Raw genomic sequence first — 20,253 nt, forward strand, 5'->3', positions numbered from 1 at the left:
GAGAGAGCTGAGTTGAGGATGATAGCTTCCCTAATAATTGATAATTAATAATAACTAGGGTATTAAAGTGTTTACTTTTTATGGAATATTTGTTAAACTCTTACTCTGGCCAAGCACTGTACTAAGTACAGGGGCAGATACGAGATAATCAAGTTGGGGCTGACATGAGGGTCACGGTCTTCATCCCCATTTTACAGAGGAGAGAACTGAGGCACAGAGAAGTTAAGTGGCGTGTCCAAGGACACCCTGCAGGCAAGTGGCGGAGTTGGGATTAGGACCGAGGTGATTTGACTCCCGGGCCCATGTTCTTTCCACTAGGCACACTGCTTCAAGGCTTAATATGTCAGGCACTGAGCTCTGGGGTAGATCCAAGATCAGAGAAGCAGCGTGGCGTACTGGATAGAGCATGGTCTTGGGAGCCAGAAGGTCAGGAGTTCTAATCCCAGCTCCGCCTCTTGTCTGCTATGTGACCTTGGGTAAGTCACTTCACTTCTCTGTGTGCCTGTTACCTCATCTGTAAAATGGGGATTGAGAATGTGAGCCCCAGATGGGACAGGGACTGCGTCCAACCTTGTCTGCTTGTATCCACCCCGCAGCTTAGTGCAGTGCCTGACACGTAGTTAAGTGTGTAACAAATACCATGATTATTATTTTTATTTAAGTCAATTAGATTGGATGCAATCTCTGTCCCACAGGGGGCTTCCGGTCCAGGATTGCTTCCTCTCCTTTCTTCCACTTTCTGAGTCTGTCAGACAATCAGCATCTTCAAGGGTCTGTTGGAAAGCAGGCAGGCTGGAGCCTAGGGGAAATTCTCCACAGCGAAGCTTCTGGAACACTGGCAACCAACCCCTCAACTGGTCAAAAGGCAAAAGTTGAGCTGGGATAAGAAAATCTTGGGGGTTATTTTTTGGGGGCACTAAGAGGATTCGGATCGCAACCTTGCCTGGCTCTCCTTGTAAATGTCTACCGGGGAAGCATTCATCAACCAATTGGCCTATATTCTGGAGACAGACCACACGTTTGAATTTACGATCGAATGAAAAGTTACAAGTTTCAAAAAAAGGCCTCTTTTGCCACTCCCACCTTGCTAGGTTCAGGAAATTTCCCTCTGGTCACCGTCAAATCAACGGTTTAGTTCGCCTCACTGGAAAGAACTTCACTTATGACGTGGCTTCACCGAGCTGAAATACGAGGTCGGGTTTTCCAAAACCAATTCACAAATCCTCAAGGAAAACCCAGCTGCGTTTCAAGAGGAAATCGATCACCTGGGTGAGAAGAGATACGGAGGAGTGTCTCTTCAGGCTTTGGGTGGATTGGCTTTCAAGCCTTCCATTGAGTTTACTGTGAATGAGCTCACGGTCTAGAGGAGGAGACAGATATTTATATATATAAATAAATTACAGAGGTGGACACAAGTGCTGCGGGGCTGAGATAAGGGATAAATAAAGGGAGCAAATCAGGGTAACACAGAAGGGAGCTGAAGAAAAGGAAACGAGGATTTAGTCAGGCCTCTTGAAGATGTGCCTTCTTCAATAAGGCTTTGAAGAGGAGGAGAGTAATTGTCTGTAGGATATGAGGAGGGAGGGCATTCCAGGCCAGAGCCAGGACTTGGGAAAGGGGTCGGGGGTGAAATAGATGAGATACAGATGGACTAATAAATCATCCCCTCTGTGCATAACCTTTACCCTGAATCCCCTCCCTCAGTTGTTCCCGAGGAAACTAGGCATTTCAAGCAGAAGGGTCCTCATTGTTGTGTGGATGAGGGTCAGACCGCATAGGTCTGAGAGAAATGCCAGAGCAATAAGTGAAGCTGCAGTGTGCTTTTCGAGTTCCAGCACCTCCTGGAATTTCAGCCAGTGTGACGAAGCCGCGTGCAAGTTCAACTGTTTTCGAACCTCCATCTCTCGAATCCCTTATTTCCTATTGAAGCAGTGAATGAGGCAATAAAATTTTGGGTTCACAAGGGGGTTTGTAGGCATGCAATTATTGTGCTGGGGAGATAAATGCCTTTATATAACTAGTGTGTGTGTTTGTAAGGGAGCGTTTGTATTCCTGTCTGGGAAATATGTAGTGTGTGCATATGTGTGTACCCATGTGAAATGTGAGAAGCAGCATGGCCGAGTGGATAGAGCCCGGGTCTGGGAGTCAGAAGGACCTGGTTTCTGATCCTGGCTCTGCCATTCGTCTGCTGTGTGATCTTGGAGAAATCACTTTACTTCTCTGGGCCTCAGCTCATCTATAAAATGGGGATTAAGACTGTGAACCCCATGCAGGGCAGGGATTGTGTCCAACCTAACAATCTAGAATCTACCCCAGCACTTAGAAAAGTGCCTGGCGCACAGTAAGCACTGAACAAATACCATTTTTTAAAAAGTGTATACGTTTGTGTGAGCGTGTGTGTGATTTTAAGAATTGCAGAATTTGTTAAGCACTTACTGTGTGCCAGACTCTGTACAAAGCACGGGGGTGGATACGAGGTCATCAGGTCACACACGGGGCTCCCAATCTAAGTAAGGGGGAGAACGGGGATTGAATCCCCATTTTGCAGATGAGGGAGCTGAGGCACAGAGAAGCGAGATGACTTGCCCAAGGTTGCACAGCAGCTCAATATTGACCCAGGATTAGAGCCCGTTGATCCCAGATAGCAATGAATCTCACAGTACGCTCAGGCTGGCTACCCACCAGTTGAATTCCTCCTTGTGGAAAGTCAGGCCATCGCCTGGTTTTCTGCCTCTCCCACCCCCGGGAAGCCGACACCCTATGGAAATGGCCCGGGCTATAGGGTCACAGGCTGGACTTCCCAGCCCGATCTCCCAACCGGAGGCCTTCCATCTCCCGTTCGCTGTTTGCCATCTGTTGTGTCCCGAGATAACTCGGGCCCTGACAGGGAAGCTCAGTATTCGCCCGGCATCAGCTGCCACCCTGTTGGCACTGTTAAGTCAGTATCAGCCAAATTGTGCCCACAGGAGCGATTGCTGAACCCCGCGAGACCCAGAAGCAGCAGATTTTGCTTTTCTAGCATAGACTGTACCTGGCATGGAGGCGGATTGAATGAAACCAACTGGACGGCCTCTTTATCCAAGCTTGCGCTGCTTCTGTCTACTTGCCTACCTCGCTCCGACAGGTGAGGGGAGCCGAGGTAGCAGGAGAGAGCTGGTAACCCAGACGCCAGATGCCAGGCTCCTCACCAGAGGGTCCCCTGTCTTCAACCTTCTTCCCATGGAACATGCGTGACTGAGGACGGAATCCCCCTTGGGGTGAGGCTGGTCCCCATCTCCAAGACCACAGGGAATTAGCAGGACCTAGGTTCTTATCCCAGCTTTGTCTGTTGTGTGACCTTAGACAAGACACTGCACTTCTCTGTGCCTCAATTCCCTCATCTGAAAAATGGGGATTAAGACTATGGGTCCCATGAGGGACAGGGATTACGTCCAATCCAATTATCTTGTATCTACGTCAGCACTTAGTACAGTGACTGGCATCTAGTAAGTGCTTAACGAATACCACAGTTATTATTATTATTATTATTAGACCCCGCTTGGAGGAGTTGTCAGTGCTGGTGGTTTGCTTGGCATCCCATGTAGTCTCTCGGCTCTGGCCCTCAGGTGCCCCCCTGGGGGAACGAAGTACAATGAGGGAGGAGGTGGGTGGTAAACAGGAATGTTCCGCACAGGTCCCATTTACAGGGAGTGCCCTTGGGCATCGCCCCGACATCAAGCCCCAGCAATGTGAGCCGGTGAGCGGTGCCCTCGGGAGCCGCCAACCTTGGCCAGTGATTTCTCAGGATTCCATACCGTGTCTGTCCCCCTCGGAGGATGTCGTATACAGTTCTTGATCAGAAACCTCCCTCCCCGATCACCCAATCCATCAATAGTATTGATTGAATGCTGTAGGCTGTAAGCTTGCTACGGGCAGGGAACATGCCTACCAACTCTATTTGGACTCTCCCAAGTGCTTACTGCAGTGCTGTACACCCAGTAAACACTCAATAAATGCCATTGATTGATTTTTTTAAATGATATTTATTACTCTGTGCCAGGCACTGAGGTAAGCCCTCGGGTAGACACGAGCTAATCAGGTTGAACACCATTCAGGTACCACATGGGGCTCACAGTCTTAATCTCCATTTTACAGATGAGGTTACTGAGGCCCAGAGAAGTGAAGTGGCTTGCCCAAGGTCACCCAGCAGAGAAGAATCATGAGACAGTAGTTAGAGCATGGACCTGGGAGTCAGAGGTCATGGGTTCTAATCCTGGTTCCACTGCTTGTCTGCTGTGTGACCTTCGACAAGTCACTTCCCTTCTCTGGGCCTCAGTTCCCTCATCTGTAAAAGGGGGATTGAAACTGTGAGTCCCACTTGGAACACGGGCTGTGTCCAACCCGATTAGCTTGGGTCCACCCCAACATTTGATAAAGTGCTTGGCACACAGTAAGTGCTTAACGAATACCACAATTATTATTATTAAGTGACAGAGCCAGAATTAGAACCCAGGTCCTTCTGACTCCCAGGCCTAGGCTCTATCCTCTAGGTTGAGCTACTTCAATCGATGGATTGATCGATCGCTCCAGAGGCGGTCCTCCACCTTGGACTGTTTCGTTCACCTCGCGGGGAAGGTAGCGGGATGGATTTGGGAGAGGATTTGCATGACTCACGACCATGAGGAGTAGCCAAGTTTTCACTTCCTAATCTCTCCCAATCTTGACTTTCCCAGCATCACCAAGGTTCAGGGCGAGGGAGTCTTTGGAGAAACCAATGCTGTAGTGAAGGAGAAGGTGGGGGCGGGGGGCAGGGGCGGGTGTGCATTCCCCACTTCAAGGGCTTGTCATTTGGGTTTGAGAAGAGAAATTCAATCACGTCCGTGTCGCACAATAGGAGGAAGAAGCTATACGATTTTTCCGGTTAGTATTCGAGTGATTAAATTTTGCAAATGCCTTTTCCAAGTAATATCCTCTGGCCTCTAGAGAGAGCATTTAACGCTGCCAGGTCAAGGAATGCTCTCTGCCATTTGGGGCCGGAGCTCGGTGGCGGTGTCTGGATTATCTACCGGCCAGTCAGTCAGTCAGTCAATCCTATTTATTGAGTGCTTAATATATGCAGAGCACTGTACTAAGTGCTAGGGTGAGTACAATATAAAAATAAATAAACACATTCCCTGTCCACAACAAGCTTACAGTCTAGAGGGGGAGACAGGCATTAATAGAACTAAATAAATTACCAATATTAACTTGAGTACTGTGGGGCTGGGAGAGGAGGTGAATAAAGGGAGCAAATCAGGGCGACGCGGAAGGGAGTGGGAGAGAGGGAAGGAGTGGGAGAAGAGGAGAATGGGAGAAGACCAGGCCGAGAGGAGTGTCTACCACAAGCGGGGAATGAGCAAATAATGATAATCATAATAACTGTGGTATTTGTTAAGTACTTACTATTTTCCAAGCATTGTACCATGAGCTGGGGTACATTCAGGATAATCAGGTCCTACATAGGGCTCACAGAATAAGTAGGAAGATGAACAGATATGGAATCCTCATTTTGCAGGTGAGGGAACTGAGACACAGAGAAATCAAGTAACTTGCCTGAGATCACCCAGCAGGTAAATGGCGGAGCTGGGATTAGAACACAGGGTTTCTGACTCCCAGGTCTGGGCTCTTTCCACTAGGCCACAAGCCAAGCAACTGAAATGGTGGCAGGGTGCTGCTTATATGGTGCACAGGTCAAAGGCCAAAATCTCCCCTTGGAAGCAGATGGGATACATAATAATAATAATGTGGGTATTTGTTAAGCGCTTACTATGTGCCGAGCACTGTTCTAAGCGCTGGGGGAGACAGAGGGGAATCAGGTTGTCCCACATGGAGCTCACAGTCTTAATCCCCATTTTACCGATGAGGTAACTGAGGCACCGAGAAGTGAAGTGACTTGCCCAAAGTCACACAGCTGACAGGTGGCCGAGCCAGGATTCGAACCCATGACCTTTCATTCATTCAATAGTATTTTTTGAGCGCTTACTATGTGCAGAGCACTGTACTAAGCGCTTGGGAGGAACAGGTCGGCAACAGATAGAGACAGTCCCTGCCGTTTGACGGGTTTACCGTCTAATCTGTAATTTGGACCTCTGACTCCAAAGCCCGTGCTCTTTCCACTGAGTCACGCTGCTTCTCGTGGCTACAACCAGCAGCACCATTTACCGAGTGACCCCTGAGGTCTGGAGACTGGACTAAACGCTGGGAAGACCATGACAGGAGCATGGACCATTTATAACTCTCCTAGTTATGCTGCCTGGCAAGGAGTAAGTGCTTAATAACTACCATAATTAGTAAGTATCATGCACCTACTGTGTGGAAAACACTATTCTAAACTACAGGAAAAGAGCATTTATTGAGCACCCTCTCAGTGAGGTACACTGTACTAGGTGCTTGGGGAGTAGAGAAGTGAAGAAACGATATACCATAATTATTATTATTACTATTACTGTTATGTCCCCTGCCCACAAGAAGCTTCTGCTCTAATGGGGGAGACAAATACAAAATCATTGACAGCTAAATATTGGCCTGCAGGCCACTACACAGGGGGAGTGATGGAGTTCTAGCGGGCCTCCTCCATGGGCTCTAGGAGAGGGTCTTGTGACCCCTCGGACAGAATGACCATCCACAGAGTCACCGATGCACCCCAACCCCAATTGGAGGGAATTGGAATTTTTTTAAAGATATCTGTATATATGTGTGTGCCAAGCACTATACTAAACTCTGGGGTAGATACAGGGGAATCAGGTTGTCCCACGTGGGGCTCACAGTCTTAATCCCCATTTTACAGATGAGGAAACTGAGGCACCGAGAAGTGATATGATTTGCCCAAGGTCTCACAGTGGACAAGTGGCGGACCCGCGATTAGAACCCAGGTTCTTCTGATTCTCAGGCCCGTGCTCTATCCTCTAGGCCGTGCTGTTACGCAAGGGAAGTTCACTGGGGAGCCAAAGGGGAGAACCTTTATCCTATTATTCGTTCATTCAATAGTATTTATTGAGCACTTACTATGTGCAGAGCACTGTATTAAGCCCTTGGAATGAACAAATCGGTAACAGATAGAGACAGTCCCTGCCCTACGACGGGCTTACGGTCTAATCGGGGCAGACAGACAAGAACAATAGCAATAAAATTAAAACCAATTCCATCCTCTCTTGGGTATTCAGGGCTGCTAGTCCTGTTTTTGGATTATCCAGGCCCTGGCCTTCCTCTTCTCCTGATCACCCATTAACTTGAGTTCATTCATTCATTCAATCGTATTTAATAATCATAATAATAATGGTATTTGTTAAGCGCTTACTATGTGTAAAGCACTGTTCTAAGAGCTGAGGGAGATACAAGGTGATCAGGTTGTCTCACGTAGGGCTCACAGTCTTAATCCCCATTTTACAGATGAGGGAACTGAGGCATGAAGAAGTTAAGCGACTTGCCCAAAGTCACACAACTGACGAGTGGCGGAGGCGGGATTAGAACCCACGACCTCTGATTCCCAAGCCCAGTCTCTTTCCACTGAGCCATGCTTTTTAATTGACTTGATCTGCTCCCACCCTTTCCCCCTCTCCCCAGACTCAGAAAGAGGAGCTGGAGGTTCAGTGCAGGGACCCTGGGCCCCAGAGATAGAATCTCTAATAATAATAATAATGATAATAATTATGGTATTTGTTAAGCACTTACTACATGCCAGGCACTTTACTAAACGCTGGGGTGGATACAACTAAATCAGGTTGGACTCAGTGCCTGTCCCATGTGGGGCTCACAGTCTTAATCCCCATTTTACAGATGAGGTAACAGAGGCACAGAGAAGTGAAATAACCGTCCCAATATCACACAACAGACGAGTGGCGGAGCCAGGATTAGAACCCATGACTTTCTGATTCCCAAGCCCGTGCTCTAGCCATGATGACACACTGTTTCTCTAGTGTGAAGAAATGGACTCAGGACAGTTGGAGGTTTGGGGCCTAGCGGCGGGTTCCATTTATGCCTCTCAACTTTGTCCACGTGACGGGGCGCAACCGAGATTTGCCCGCCCAGCCACTCTGTGATGAGACCAAGAGAGATGCCCGCGGACTTTCTCGGTTGGCATGTGCCAGAGGCTTAACGGAACAACATAGGGTTCAGGCCTAGTAGAGCCCTGGTCTGGGAGTTAGAAGGACCTGGGTTCTCATCCCGACTCCACCACCAGCTGCTGTGTGACCTTGGGCACCTCACTTAACCTCCTTGGACCTCAGTTTCCTCATCTATCAAATGGGAATTCAATATCTGTTCTGCCTCCTACTTAGACCGTGAGTCCCATGTGGGACAGGGACTGTGTCTGACCTGATGAACTCCTATCTACCCCTGCGCTTAGAACAGTGCTTGGCACATAGTACGTGCTTAACAAATATAATAATAATTACCATTTAGCACAGAGCCTCCCTCCTCACTCAACCCCCTGTTGCTGGATACCTAGGAAATAGAAAGATGTGGGTTCTAATGCCGCCGCCGCCACTTGTCTGCTGCGTGACCTAAGGCAAGTCACTTCAATTCTCTGTGACTCAGTTACTTCATCTGTAAAATGGGGAATAAGACTGTGAGCCCCATGTTTGACGGGAACTGTGCCCAATCCGATTAACTCGTATCTACTCCAGTGCTCAGTACAGTGCCTGGCACACAGTAAGCACTTAACAAATACCATAAAAAAGTCAAAGAAGGAAATCCTTCTGTATAGATGTCAGCAAGGTGTCTATGCACATGCTTTAAACTGGGTGCTATTTATTTCTCGGGCCTAGCCCAAATCGGTTGGGGAAATGTTGAATTTTCAAAACATAGAATTTCACGGGATGAATTACAAGATTGGCCCACATTTCAGAAACTGCCAGTCAGTTGGGCCTACTCAAGGAATTAGGATGATTTGGGTTTGTTTGATAGAAACCTAGGTTTTTACTCAATTACCAAAGCTGGGTTTATTTGAAAACAGTCTTTGAAATCCTCTAACTACATTTTCTGTAAAATGTACTATGTATTTTCTTTCCCCAATTTTATCCCTCTAGAAGACAGGAGATAATTTAACCTGTTTACTTGCTTTGTTGCCTGTTAACTTGCTTTCTTGCTTGTTTACTTGCTTTGTTTTGTTTGTTTCCCCCCTTCTAGACTGTGAGCCCGTTGTTGGGTAGGGATTGTCTCTATTTGTCGCTGAATTGTACTTTACAAGTGCTTAGTGCAGTGCTCTGCACACAGTAAGCTCTCAATAAATACAATTGAATGAATGAACCCTCCTCCAGCCCCACACTGGATATATACTCATGGTATGTGGACCATGAAGACAGCTGTCAGCCGAGTGAGGACACTGGTCTTGGGAAGACGGCAATGGTTGTGGAAGGGCAAGGTGGGCCCGAGGCGGCCTGGGGGTTGTTCCACCCCCAGTGCCATTACTGGGTCAGACCAGTGGTTCTTCCATCTTGTGACTCTGCTTCCAAAACTGGTGACGTGATGTTGGGAGGAATGGAGGATGGGTTACTCTCCTGGGCTCTCCTGGCTTCTCCCTGCTTCATCCTTGATTCTTCACAGAGTGACCCAGCACAGGGCAACACACATCCTTGACTCTTCCCTCTCTATCTCTGACTTTCCCACGACGATTCAGCACAGATCATTAAACACCCCTCACTCTCCTTTTCCATCCCTGACTCTCCCTCAGTGACCCAATATGGGCCATCCAACACCCCTTATCACCCATCCCCACCCCCAAACTCCTCTATTGAGCCAGAACAGACTAACACAACTGACTTGCCCCTCTCTATTCCTTGACTCTCCCCTCAGTGACCCATCACGGAGCCTCCAACACCCTCAACACTCCCCTCTCTATTCTTGACTCTTCCCCCAGTGACCCAGCACGGACCCTCTCCAAACGCCCCTGTCTCTCCACACGAAATCCAAATGGCAGCACAGTGGTGGGTGCCCTGTCTGTTGATATTTTTCAGAAATCTCATGCCCCCGACCGTCTGGGGATTCTCAATCTCAGTTTCCTGTGGCAGGGATCTGGCCGGGCTCCACCCCATATGGTTCTTCTGAGCGACTGCTCTGGAGAAGAAAGTCACCTGAAATGCGAATGGTCATTGTGCTCTGAAATGTGGCGGGTGCCACGCTCTGTGCAGATCCCCACTGGGGAGTGGCTCAGCCTTAGGGATGGGGACATTACAGAGGCCTGTCACTTTCTGGTCTGGCTTCCTCCAAGGAAGCGAACGTGGACTCAGGAGCCCGGCTTCCTTCAGGAGGCCTCGAAAGCGTCGACTTTACACACAGAACACAGGTTATAGACTGTACGCTCACTGTGGGCAGGGAATGTGTCTACTATTGCTGTTCTTTTGTTATATTGTATTCTCCCAAGCACTTAGTACAGTTCTCTCTACGTAGTCAGAGGTCATGGGTTCGAATCCCGGCTCTGCCACTTGTCAGCTTTGTGACTGTGGACAAGTCACTTCACTTCTCTGTGCCTCAGTTACCTCATCTGTAAAATGGGGATTAAGACTGTGAGCCTCATGTGGGACAACCTGATTATCCTGAATCTCCCCCAGCGCTTAGTACAGAAGTCTGCCCATAGAAAGCGCTTAACAAATACCAAAATTATTTTTATTATATCAGAGAGCTCAATAAATTCAGCTGAGGATGAATTCGTCACGTCTCTCGATGACAAAATGGCTCCTTAGTGATAGTCCTTGAAAAAGAAAGCGTTAAGGATTTCCCTTTCCCTTCCCTGTGGTTCCAGAACAGGAAGGCGGTTTGTCTTTGGTCAGTGGTCACTGTTGTTGGTCACTCTGGTCCTAGAAGGTTGGGGTTCAATCACCGTCCACACCTAGGAAATGGAAGTGGCAATGGAAAAGACTAAGTTTTTTGCTAGACTGTAAGTTCCTTGAGGGGAGGAATCAGGTATACTAACTCTATTGCCCTCTCTCAAGCATTTAGTACAGTCTCCCTAGCACACAATAAGTGCTCAGTAAATACAGTTGATTGATTTATTGAATGGCGTCTTGCAGAATGTGGAGGCCGATGCCACGTTTGAGGGGGAGAGGACTAGAGTGGGGGGGTGCAGAATGCTGTTGCCCAGCGATCCTGGTGTGGTTGGGGAAGTCAGAACGTTGTTGCACGAGTGGAGCTGAGATGACCCAAGAAGGACCCCGAGTCCTGGCCACAAAATGCACCTCCAGAGGCGGCCTGCCCTTTGTTCCGGAACTGTGTTTGCCTTGTCTAGTGGTGTCTTTTTGTCCTCTGTTCTCCAGAAGGTGGGAGAGTGGATAGCATTCTTCCACGGATGGTGTGTGTGGGAGGGGGGCAGTGGTGGGGCAAAGGAAGAGGAGGAGGAGGAGGAGGTGATGCTCCCACGTAGAATGAGAGATCCTCCAGGTTAAGACCTTACTATGTGCCAAGCGCTGTATGAAGCACTGGGGTAGAGACAGGTTAGTCAGGTTGCACTTAGCCCGTGTCCCACATGGAGTTCACAGTCAAGAAGGAAGGAGTTGCCCGTTAACTCGTTTTGATGTCTATCTCCCCGCTTCTAGACCATGAGCCCGCCGAGAAGCAGCGTGGCTCAGTGGAAAAGAGAATGGGCTTTGGAGTCAGAGGTCATGAGTTCGAATCCCAGCTCTGCCACTTGTCAGCTGGGTGACCGTGGGCGAGTCACTTTACTTCTCCATGCCTCAGTTCCCTCATCTGTAGAATGGAGATGAAGACTGTGAGCCTCAAGTGGGACAACCTGATTACCCTGTATCTACCCCAGCGCTTAGAACAGTGCTCTGCACATAGTAAGCGCTTAACAAATATCAACATTATTATTATTACTGTTCGGTAAAGATTGTCTCTATCTGTTGCCGAATTATACTTTTCAAGCACTTAGTACAGTGCTCTGCATGCAGTAGGAGCTCAATAAATACACTTGAATGAATGAATGAATGAAAGGATTAAATCCCTATTTTACAGATGAGGTAACTGAGACACAGGTCACGCAGGTGGTAGAGTCAGGATTAGAACCCAGGTCCTCTGACTCCCAGGCCTATGTGCTTTCCATTGATCCACACTGCTTCTCAATTAGTAGAAATAAGGATTATGATGGTGTTCCCAAGGACCTGGGAAGAGAGTCCAATAGCTCTGGGGGCAGTGGGGAGAGACAGAGAGAGAGAGAGAGAGAGAGAGAGTGTGTGTGTGTGTGTGTGTGTGTATGATGGTATTTATTAAGCACTTATTATGTGATAAGCACTTTTCTAGCCGTGAGTTTGTCCTCTAGATTTTAAGCTAGTTGAGGGCAGGGAGTGTTTCTGTTTATTATTCTATTGTACTCTCCCAAGCACTAGTACAGTGCTCTCCATAGAGTAAGTGCTCAATAAATACGATGAATGAGTGAATGAATGAATTGCCAAGCAAGTGACAGACTTGCACCAAAAGCGCTTGAGTCATCACACTACTCTGTAGTCAGAGTGACGCCCACGATGTCACACCGGTCCGTTCGTCCAGTGACAGCGAGGGCCGACCGGTGTCCGTCGGCACCGGAGAGGGGTGGAAGTCTTGTGCGCGGCGGAAAGGGTTGGCGGGCCAAGATAGGTGTCCCGTTGGCGATGGCAGGTTGACTCCCTCGTCTGTGTCTCCCGTTCCGGCGACAGGGCTGGACGACTGCCTCCAGCAGTACATCAAGAGCTTTGAGAGGGAGAGGATCAGCGGGGACCAGCTGCTCCACATCACGCACCAAGAACTCGAGGAGCTGGGGGTCACCCGCATCGGACACCAAGAGCTCATCCTGGAGGCCGTGGACCTGCTCTGCGCTCTGGTAAGTGGCCGGCGGGCCGTTGGCCATCGGGGCGAGAGTGTGGTGGGGCCGGGGGGCCGCCCGCTCCTCCCTCCGCCTCCGCCCCGAATCCACGGCCCGCGCCGGGAGGGCCGGCCATCAGACCCTCTGCCTCTTCTCCCACCCTTTCTGTTCACTCATTCATTCAACCATATGTACTGAGCGCTTACTGTATGCAGAGCACTGTACTAAGTGCTCGGAAGAGTATGACGGAACAATAGACACATTCCCTGCCCTGCGTCTTCTCCCACCCCTTCCGTTCACTCATTCATTCAGTCATATTTACTGGGCACCTCCTGTGTGCAGAGCACTGTACTAAGTGCTCGGAAGAGTATGATGTAACAATAAACAGACACATTCCCTGCCCTGCTAGACTGTAGGCTTATAGGGGGAGAAAAGTCACTTTCCGGTCACTTTCTGGAAAAGCAGCTGGCCCACAGCTCTATGAGAAATTCCCATCCGCCCAGTCGCCCCAGTCCCATGTCCAGACCCTCCAACTCCACGTACAGACTACCAGTCAGCTATATTTACTGAGCATTTACTGTGTGTAGAACATGGTACTGAATGCTTGAGAGAATATAATGGGAGAAGCAGCATGTTGGAATGGATAGAGCAATGGGTCAGGAGGTAGTGGGTTCTAATCCTGACTCTGCCACTGGGCTGCTGTGTGACCTTGGGCAAGTCACTTCACTTCTCTGTGCTTCAGTTACCTCATACGTAAAATGGGGATTGAAGACCGTGAGCCCCACATGGGACAGGGGATGTATCTGACCTGATTTGCTTGTATCCATCCCAGTGCTTAATACAGTGCCTGGCACATAGTAAGTGATAAGCATTATCACTATTTGTTATTATTTGCTTGTATCCACTCCAACACTTAGTACAGTGCCTAGCATAGAGTAAGCGCTTAATAAATACCACAATTATTATTATTATTGTTATTATTACAATAAAACAATTAAACAGATGCATTTTCTGCCCACAATGAGCTTGCAGTCTAGAGCTTACAGTAGTCTAGTGTCCAGTCCCTCCAGCCCCATGTCCAAACACCCAGCCTCTTGATCAGACAGCCCAGCTCCATGGACAGACCACCAATCCCATGTCCGATCCCCCTCCAACCCCAGAGACAAATGCTGTATGGACCCACCGGTGGTGTTTTGACTTCGGGTGGGCTGGAATTGCTCCCAAACCCTCTTGATCGCTCCATTGCCTTCCCTCGATTCTGAGCTCCTTTCTCTCCCCCCCTCACATCCCCACCACTCTCTCTTCAGACTAGCCAGAAGGACGTGGGCGAGGGGTCGGCTTCGAGATAGACGAGATCCAAGTACAGCGAGTAGGTTGGTGTTAGAAGAACGGAGTGTGTGGGCCGGGTTGTAGTAGGAGGGAGAGAGCTGATTGAGTGCTTTAACAGCCCATGGTAAGGAGTTTCTGTTTGTCGTGGGGGTGGATGGGAAACCCCTGGAGGTTCTTGGGGAGTGGGGAGACGTGGACTGAACTTGTTTTAAGAAAAGTGATCTGTGCAACAGAGAGAAGTATGGATTGGAGAGGGGCGGGATGGGAGGCCGGGAGGTCAGTGAGGAGGCAGATGCAGTAGCCAAGGCGGGATAGGATACGTGCTGAAAAAGGCAGATTTTAGTGACATTTTGAAGGGAAAACTGAACCGATGAGGATGCAGGTGCAGATGAGGTAACTGAGTCACTGAAAAGAATTACAGATAATTATAACAGTGGCATTTGTTAAGTGCTTACTATGTGCCAGCCATTGCACTAATTGCCGGGGTGGATACAAACAAATTGGGTTAGGCACAGTCCCTGTCCCACATGGGGCTCAAAGTCCTCATTTTCTAACTGAGGTAATGGAAGCACAGAAAAGGGAAGTGACTTGCCCAAAGTCAGACAGCAAACAAGTGGAGGAGCCGGGATTAGAACCCACGACCTTCTGCCTCCCAAGCCTGAGCTCTGTCCATTAGGCTACGCTGCTTGTCTACAGAAGCAGGTTGAGAGGACTAAATGAATAGATGAATAGTTAGCAGGGACGTGATCAAATGGCACGAAGTGAACATATAAACATTAATCAGGGAAGGCCTCACGGAGGAGATGTGGTTTCATATTCAAAATGAGGTTGGCGGAGTTCCGGGCAGGAGCAAACACGTGAGCCAGGAGTCAGCGGTGGGAGAGAAGAGAACAAGCCAGAGAGTGTAGTTTGTTTTGACGGAAGCAAAGACCGTGTGTTGGACTGTACTGAGAGAAGGGAGTGGCCTCATAGAAAGAGTATGGGCCTGGGAATCAGAAGACCTCAGTTCTAAACCCGGATCTGTCAATCACTTGCTTAGTGACCTTAGGCATGTCACTTCACTTCTCTGGGCCTCAGTTCCCTCATCTGTAAATGGGGATGAAGACTGTGAGCCCCACGTGGGACAACCTGATTCCCCTGTGTCTACCCCAGCGCTTAGAACAGTGCTCTGCACATAGTAAGCGCTTAACAAATACCAACATTATTATTATTATTATTCTCTGTGCTTTATTTTCCTCAACTGTAAAACGGGGATTCAATACCCGTTCCCCTTCCCACTAAGACTGTGAGCCCCACGCAGAGCAGGGACTGTGTCCAATCTAATTAACTTGTAATAATAATAATGTACTATGTTATTATGTTACTAACTTACTAAGTTCCAGGCACTGTCCTAAGCATTGGGATAGATACAAGATAATTGGCTTGGAGGTCATAGTGGGGGTCACATGGGGGGGTCATAGTTTTAGTCCCTATTTTCCAGATGAGGGAACTGAGGCACAGAGAAGTGAAGTGACTTGCCCAAAGTCACACGGGGGACAAGTGGCGGAGCCAGGATTAGAACTCATGACCTTCTGACTCCCAGGTCCGTGCTCTATCCACTAGGCCATGATGCTTCACTTGTACCCACCCCAGTGCTGCGAACAGTACTTGACACATAGTAAGCAGTTAACAAATGCCATAAAAAGAGAGAGTGAGAGAAAGAGAGAGAGAGAGGATAATCCTGAGGAAGAGAGCTGATTGAGTGTTTTAAAATCATCCACATTTCCCAGCTCCTCTTCAGGATTCCTCCTGGGCCTGTCCATCCCATGACACCTCCTGAGCGGACCTGCTCAGAAACAATCCCCTCCCACCCGCCGCCATCCCCCCGGCCGCTGATGGCAGCAGCCCAGCAAGCCGAGCCGGGACTAAAGCGGGGGTCTCCTGATTCCCAGAGCCATTGCTCTTTGCCCCTGGATCACCATTAAGGTATCATCCCACAGTAAGAGCTTAATAAGGTCAACTTTCCATACTTCAACCGATCAATCCATCGGTCGTATTTGTCGAGCACTTTCTGCGCCCAGAGCATTTATTCACTCATTCAGTCGCATTTATTGAGCGCTCACTGTGTGCAGAGTACTGTCCTAAGCTCTTGGGAGAGCAAACTCTAAAAATAAGCGGACCACTTCCCTGCCCAAAACAATAATAACGTTGGTCTTTTGTTAAGCGCTTACTATGTGCCGAGCACCGTTCTAAGCGCTGGGGTAGACCCAGGGGAATCAGGTTGACCCACTCGGGGCTCACGGTCTTAATCCCCATTTTACAGATGAGGTAACTGAGGCACCGAGAAGTGAAGTGACTTGCCCAAAGTCACACAGCTGCCAAGTGGCCGAGCCGGGATTCGAACCCACGACCTCTGACTCCAAAGCCCGTGCTCTTTCCACTGAGCCACGCTGTTTCTCGAGCTTACAGACTAGAGAACTGTACTAACTGCTTGGGAGAGTACACTATGACAGGGTTGGTAGACACAATCCCTGCCCCAGATGAGCTGACGGTCTAGAGGGGAGACAGACATTAATAGAAATGAATGGATTGCTTCTAAAAGAATCTTCAGACACTCCTTGCTGATCTCTGCTTTTCACATCTCCATCTGCCCAAGTCATGTTGGATCTGGCATTAGACTTAATTAATTGTCCTTCTGGGGATCCTTGAGTCGCGCCATTCTCCGACTGACAATCAGTCTCCAATGTAGTTTGCCTTATTTTAGTATATGTTCAATCTGGCATTAGCCCTTGACTCTCAGGGAACGGGAGGATTAATATTTTAAGGCTATCAAGAGTGCCTCTAAGAGCTCTTCTGCCCATTTCTGAGGATGTGTAGTTTTTAGAAAATGTCAGTAGGTCGGTCAATAAGTCCATCGTGTTTATTAATAATGTTGGTATTTGTCAAGCGCTTACTATGTGCAGAGCACTGTTCTAAGCGCTGGGATAGACACAGGGGAATCAGGTCGCCCCACGTAGGGCTCACAGTCTTCATCCCCATTTTACAGATGAGGGAACTGAGGCACAGAGAAGTGAAGTGACTTGCCCAAGGTCACACAGCAGACAAGTGGCAGAGCTGGGATTCGAACTCATGACCTCTGACTCCAAAGCCCGTGCTCTTTCCACTGAGCCACGCTGCTTCTCTACTTATTTTTGAGTGTATTTTGAGTGTATTTTTATCATTCTTATTGTCTACTGTGTGCAGAACACTGTACTAAGCATTTAGGAGAGTACAATATAACAATATAACAGACATATTCCCTACCCACAATGAGCGTGAAGTCTAGAGGATGAGTTTCCAGTCAGGAGCAGCTTCAGAAGGCAAACGTATGGGACCACCGCCCTGGGTGCCCTAAGGAGGGAAGGGAGGCGGTGTAGTGGACTGTAGGGCGAGGGGGAGGTTAGGGCAGTGGTCTTGGGGCAGCCGTTGAAAAATCAGAGGAAGAAAGATCTGGGGAGTCCGGGAATGAGGGGACCTGGGAAGGTCCTTAATAATATTGATCATAATAATGGCATTTAAGTGCTTACTTAGTGCCAGGCACTGTACTAAGCGCTAGGATAGATACAACTTAATCGGTTGGACACAGTCTCTGTCCCACAGGGGGCTCACGGTCTTAATCCCCATTTTACAGATGAGGGAACTGAGGCCCAGAGAAGTGAAGTGACTTGGCAGACAGGTTTCCCTCTCCCTGAGCCGGAGGCGGGGGACCTCGTGAAGAGAAGCACCGTGGCCTAGTGGATAGAGCCTGGGCCTGGGAGTCAGAAGGACCTGGGTTCTAATCCTGTCTCCACCACTTGTCTGCTGTGTGACCTTGGGAAAGTCTCTTCACTTCTCTGGGCCTCAGTTACCTCATCTGCAAAATGGGGATTGAGACTGTAAGCCCCATTCGGGACATGGACTGTGTCCAATAATAATAATAATAATAATAATGTTGGTATTTGTTAAGCGCTTACTATGTGCAGAGCGCTGTTCTAAGCGCTGGGGTAGATACAGGGTAGTCCAACTACGCCAGAGCTTAGTATAGTACCTGGCTAATAATAAGTGCTTAACAAATACCTTAAAAAGGGCCCCTGGGCCACTGGGAGGGGAATTCAATGGTATTTATTGAGCATTTGCGGTGTGCAAAGCAATGTACTAAGCGCTTGGCACTGTACTAAGGACTTGAAAGCGTCTAGTCTAGAGCAGGTGGGGTCGGGGATTTGGGATCACAGCCTCTGGAGTAAGATCCAGGGGAGAAAACGTTCCAGGTTTGGGAGCGGGGGTGAGCTTCCGTGTGACATCATCACATCATCCCGAACGCCGGTGCCAGGCGCATGGAATTATGGTGGCATCCTCCAGAGCAGGAAGTGGGATACACCTTCCCTGCGTCCGGCTGGCCTGACTCCCACAGTCGTCCCATCTCCAGTGTCCCATCTTCTCCGAAGAAACTCATCCTTTCGACTGAGCAGATTTCCTCTAGGACATCAACCCTTCTCTGACACTCAGACAGCAAACCTAATCGGATCTCCTGAAGACCCTGCCAGCCGAATAGCTCATTAAGGCGTGACAGAGGAGGAGAACACGGAGTTTTCTCAATTAAGGGCTCCTTGGGGTCCATTTCCAGGCTCAAACTACTGAACGGAACAGCCTGTTTGAGTAAACGGTCTTCCCAGAGTCCGTGCGGATCTTAGCAGACTCCTAGAGGGGGACTTACCTGAAAAGCCACCGTCTACTGTAAGCTCGTTGTGGGCAGGGAATGCATCTGTTTATTATTGTGTCGTACTCTCCCAAGCGCTTCGTACAGCGCTCTGCACACAGTAAGTGCTCCATAAATGCAACTGACTGACTGTCCAGTGGTGGCTTCGAACCACCCAAAATATACCATGCCGAGAAACTTATCTAGCTACAAAGGGGCGATACGGAGCTCCGCAGCGTCCCAATCAATCATGGATAATAATCGTCACAGGTCCATGTTATGTCAGTTCAGAGCGTGAGCGTTTTCTCAGTAGGAGACATCATCAAGAAACAGAACGTGCCAAGTTTGAGAAGCGGCGTGGTTTAGTGGAAAGAGCTCGGGCCTGGGAGTCAGAAGACCTGGTTTCCAATTCCAGCAGCGCCACTTTTCTGCTGGGTGACCTTGGACAAGTCACTTCCCTTCTCTATGCCCCAGTTAGCTCATGTGTAAAATGGGGATTAAGACCGTGAGCCCATGTGGGATCTGGACTGTGTCCAACCTCTATCAACCCCAGGGCTTAGAACAGTGCTTGTCACACCGTAAGCACGGAACATATACGGTCATCATCATCTACCTCAGCACTCGGTAAAGTGCCTGCCATATTGTAAGCACTTAACGGATGCAAGTTTTTCTTTAAAGTAGTATTTTGGAAAAACCTGGTGAGATCATTCCTTTCTTGGTTGGAGAAAGGGCGCTGTGACCTTCATTCCTCTCTTGTGGGCGTTGGCTACGAAAGCTCCCTGAGCAATGTCCCTTAACAATAATGATAACGATGGTATTTGTTAAGTGCTTACTATGGGCCAGGCACCGTACTAAGCACTGGGATGGATACGAGCAAATAATAATAATAATAATGTTGGTATTTGTTTAGCACATACTATGTGCCAAGCACTGTTCTAAGCGCTGGGGGAGATACAAGCTCATCAGGTTGTCCCACGTGGGGCTCACAGTCTTCATCCCCATTTTACAGATGAGGTAACGGAGGCACAGAGAAGAGAAATGACTTGCCCAAAGTCGCCCAGCAGTCGAGGGATGGGCACAGGATTAGACTTCCAGGACCATGCTCTATCCGCTAAGCCAAAATGCCTTCTCCCTGTGCCTTGCTAAGTCGAGGCCCGGCTTTAACACGCTAATGGATAGGCCAGAGGAGCCAGATAGGGAAGAAGAGGACTGCTTCCACCGCATAAAGACCGGGGGAGAGCAGAGAGAGGGGAAGAGCCGGAAAGGGCAGGCCAAGTGGGAGAGAAGGGCCATATTCGGCAGCCGGACTGAGTGCCGGGTTGGAGTCGAGAGAGATCGGACCCGGCCTAGAGCTCGGAGCTGCTCATCGAAGAGCTTTGCTCCATGCGGAGGGAGATTGGAACCCAGATCCCGGTTTTGAGGAGAGGAAAGAAGGTGATCCATC

General features: G+C 48.9%; 1 protein-coding gene across 1 annotated transcript in view; it reads left to right on the forward strand.

Moving 5' to 3' along the window:
- Positions 1–20,253, forward strand: part of LOC120638467 (connector enhancer of kinase suppressor of ras 2-like) — a 139,325-nt gene that overhangs the window by 60,550 nt on the left and 58,522 nt on the right. The window contains exon 3 of the mRNA XM_039912439.1: positions 12,642–12,805. Within this exon, the coding sequence (XP_039768373.1) occupies positions 12,642–12,805 (164 nt within the window). The remainder of the gene's footprint in view (positions 1–12,641; positions 12,806–20,253) is intronic.

Source organism: Ornithorhynchus anatinus, chromosome 6, assembly GCF_004115215.2.
Source record: "Ornithorhynchus anatinus isolate Pmale09 chromosome 6, mOrnAna1.pri.v4, whole genome shotgun sequence".
Lineage (NCBI taxonomy): Eukaryota > Metazoa > Chordata > Mammalia > Monotremata > Ornithorhynchidae > Ornithorhynchus > Ornithorhynchus anatinus.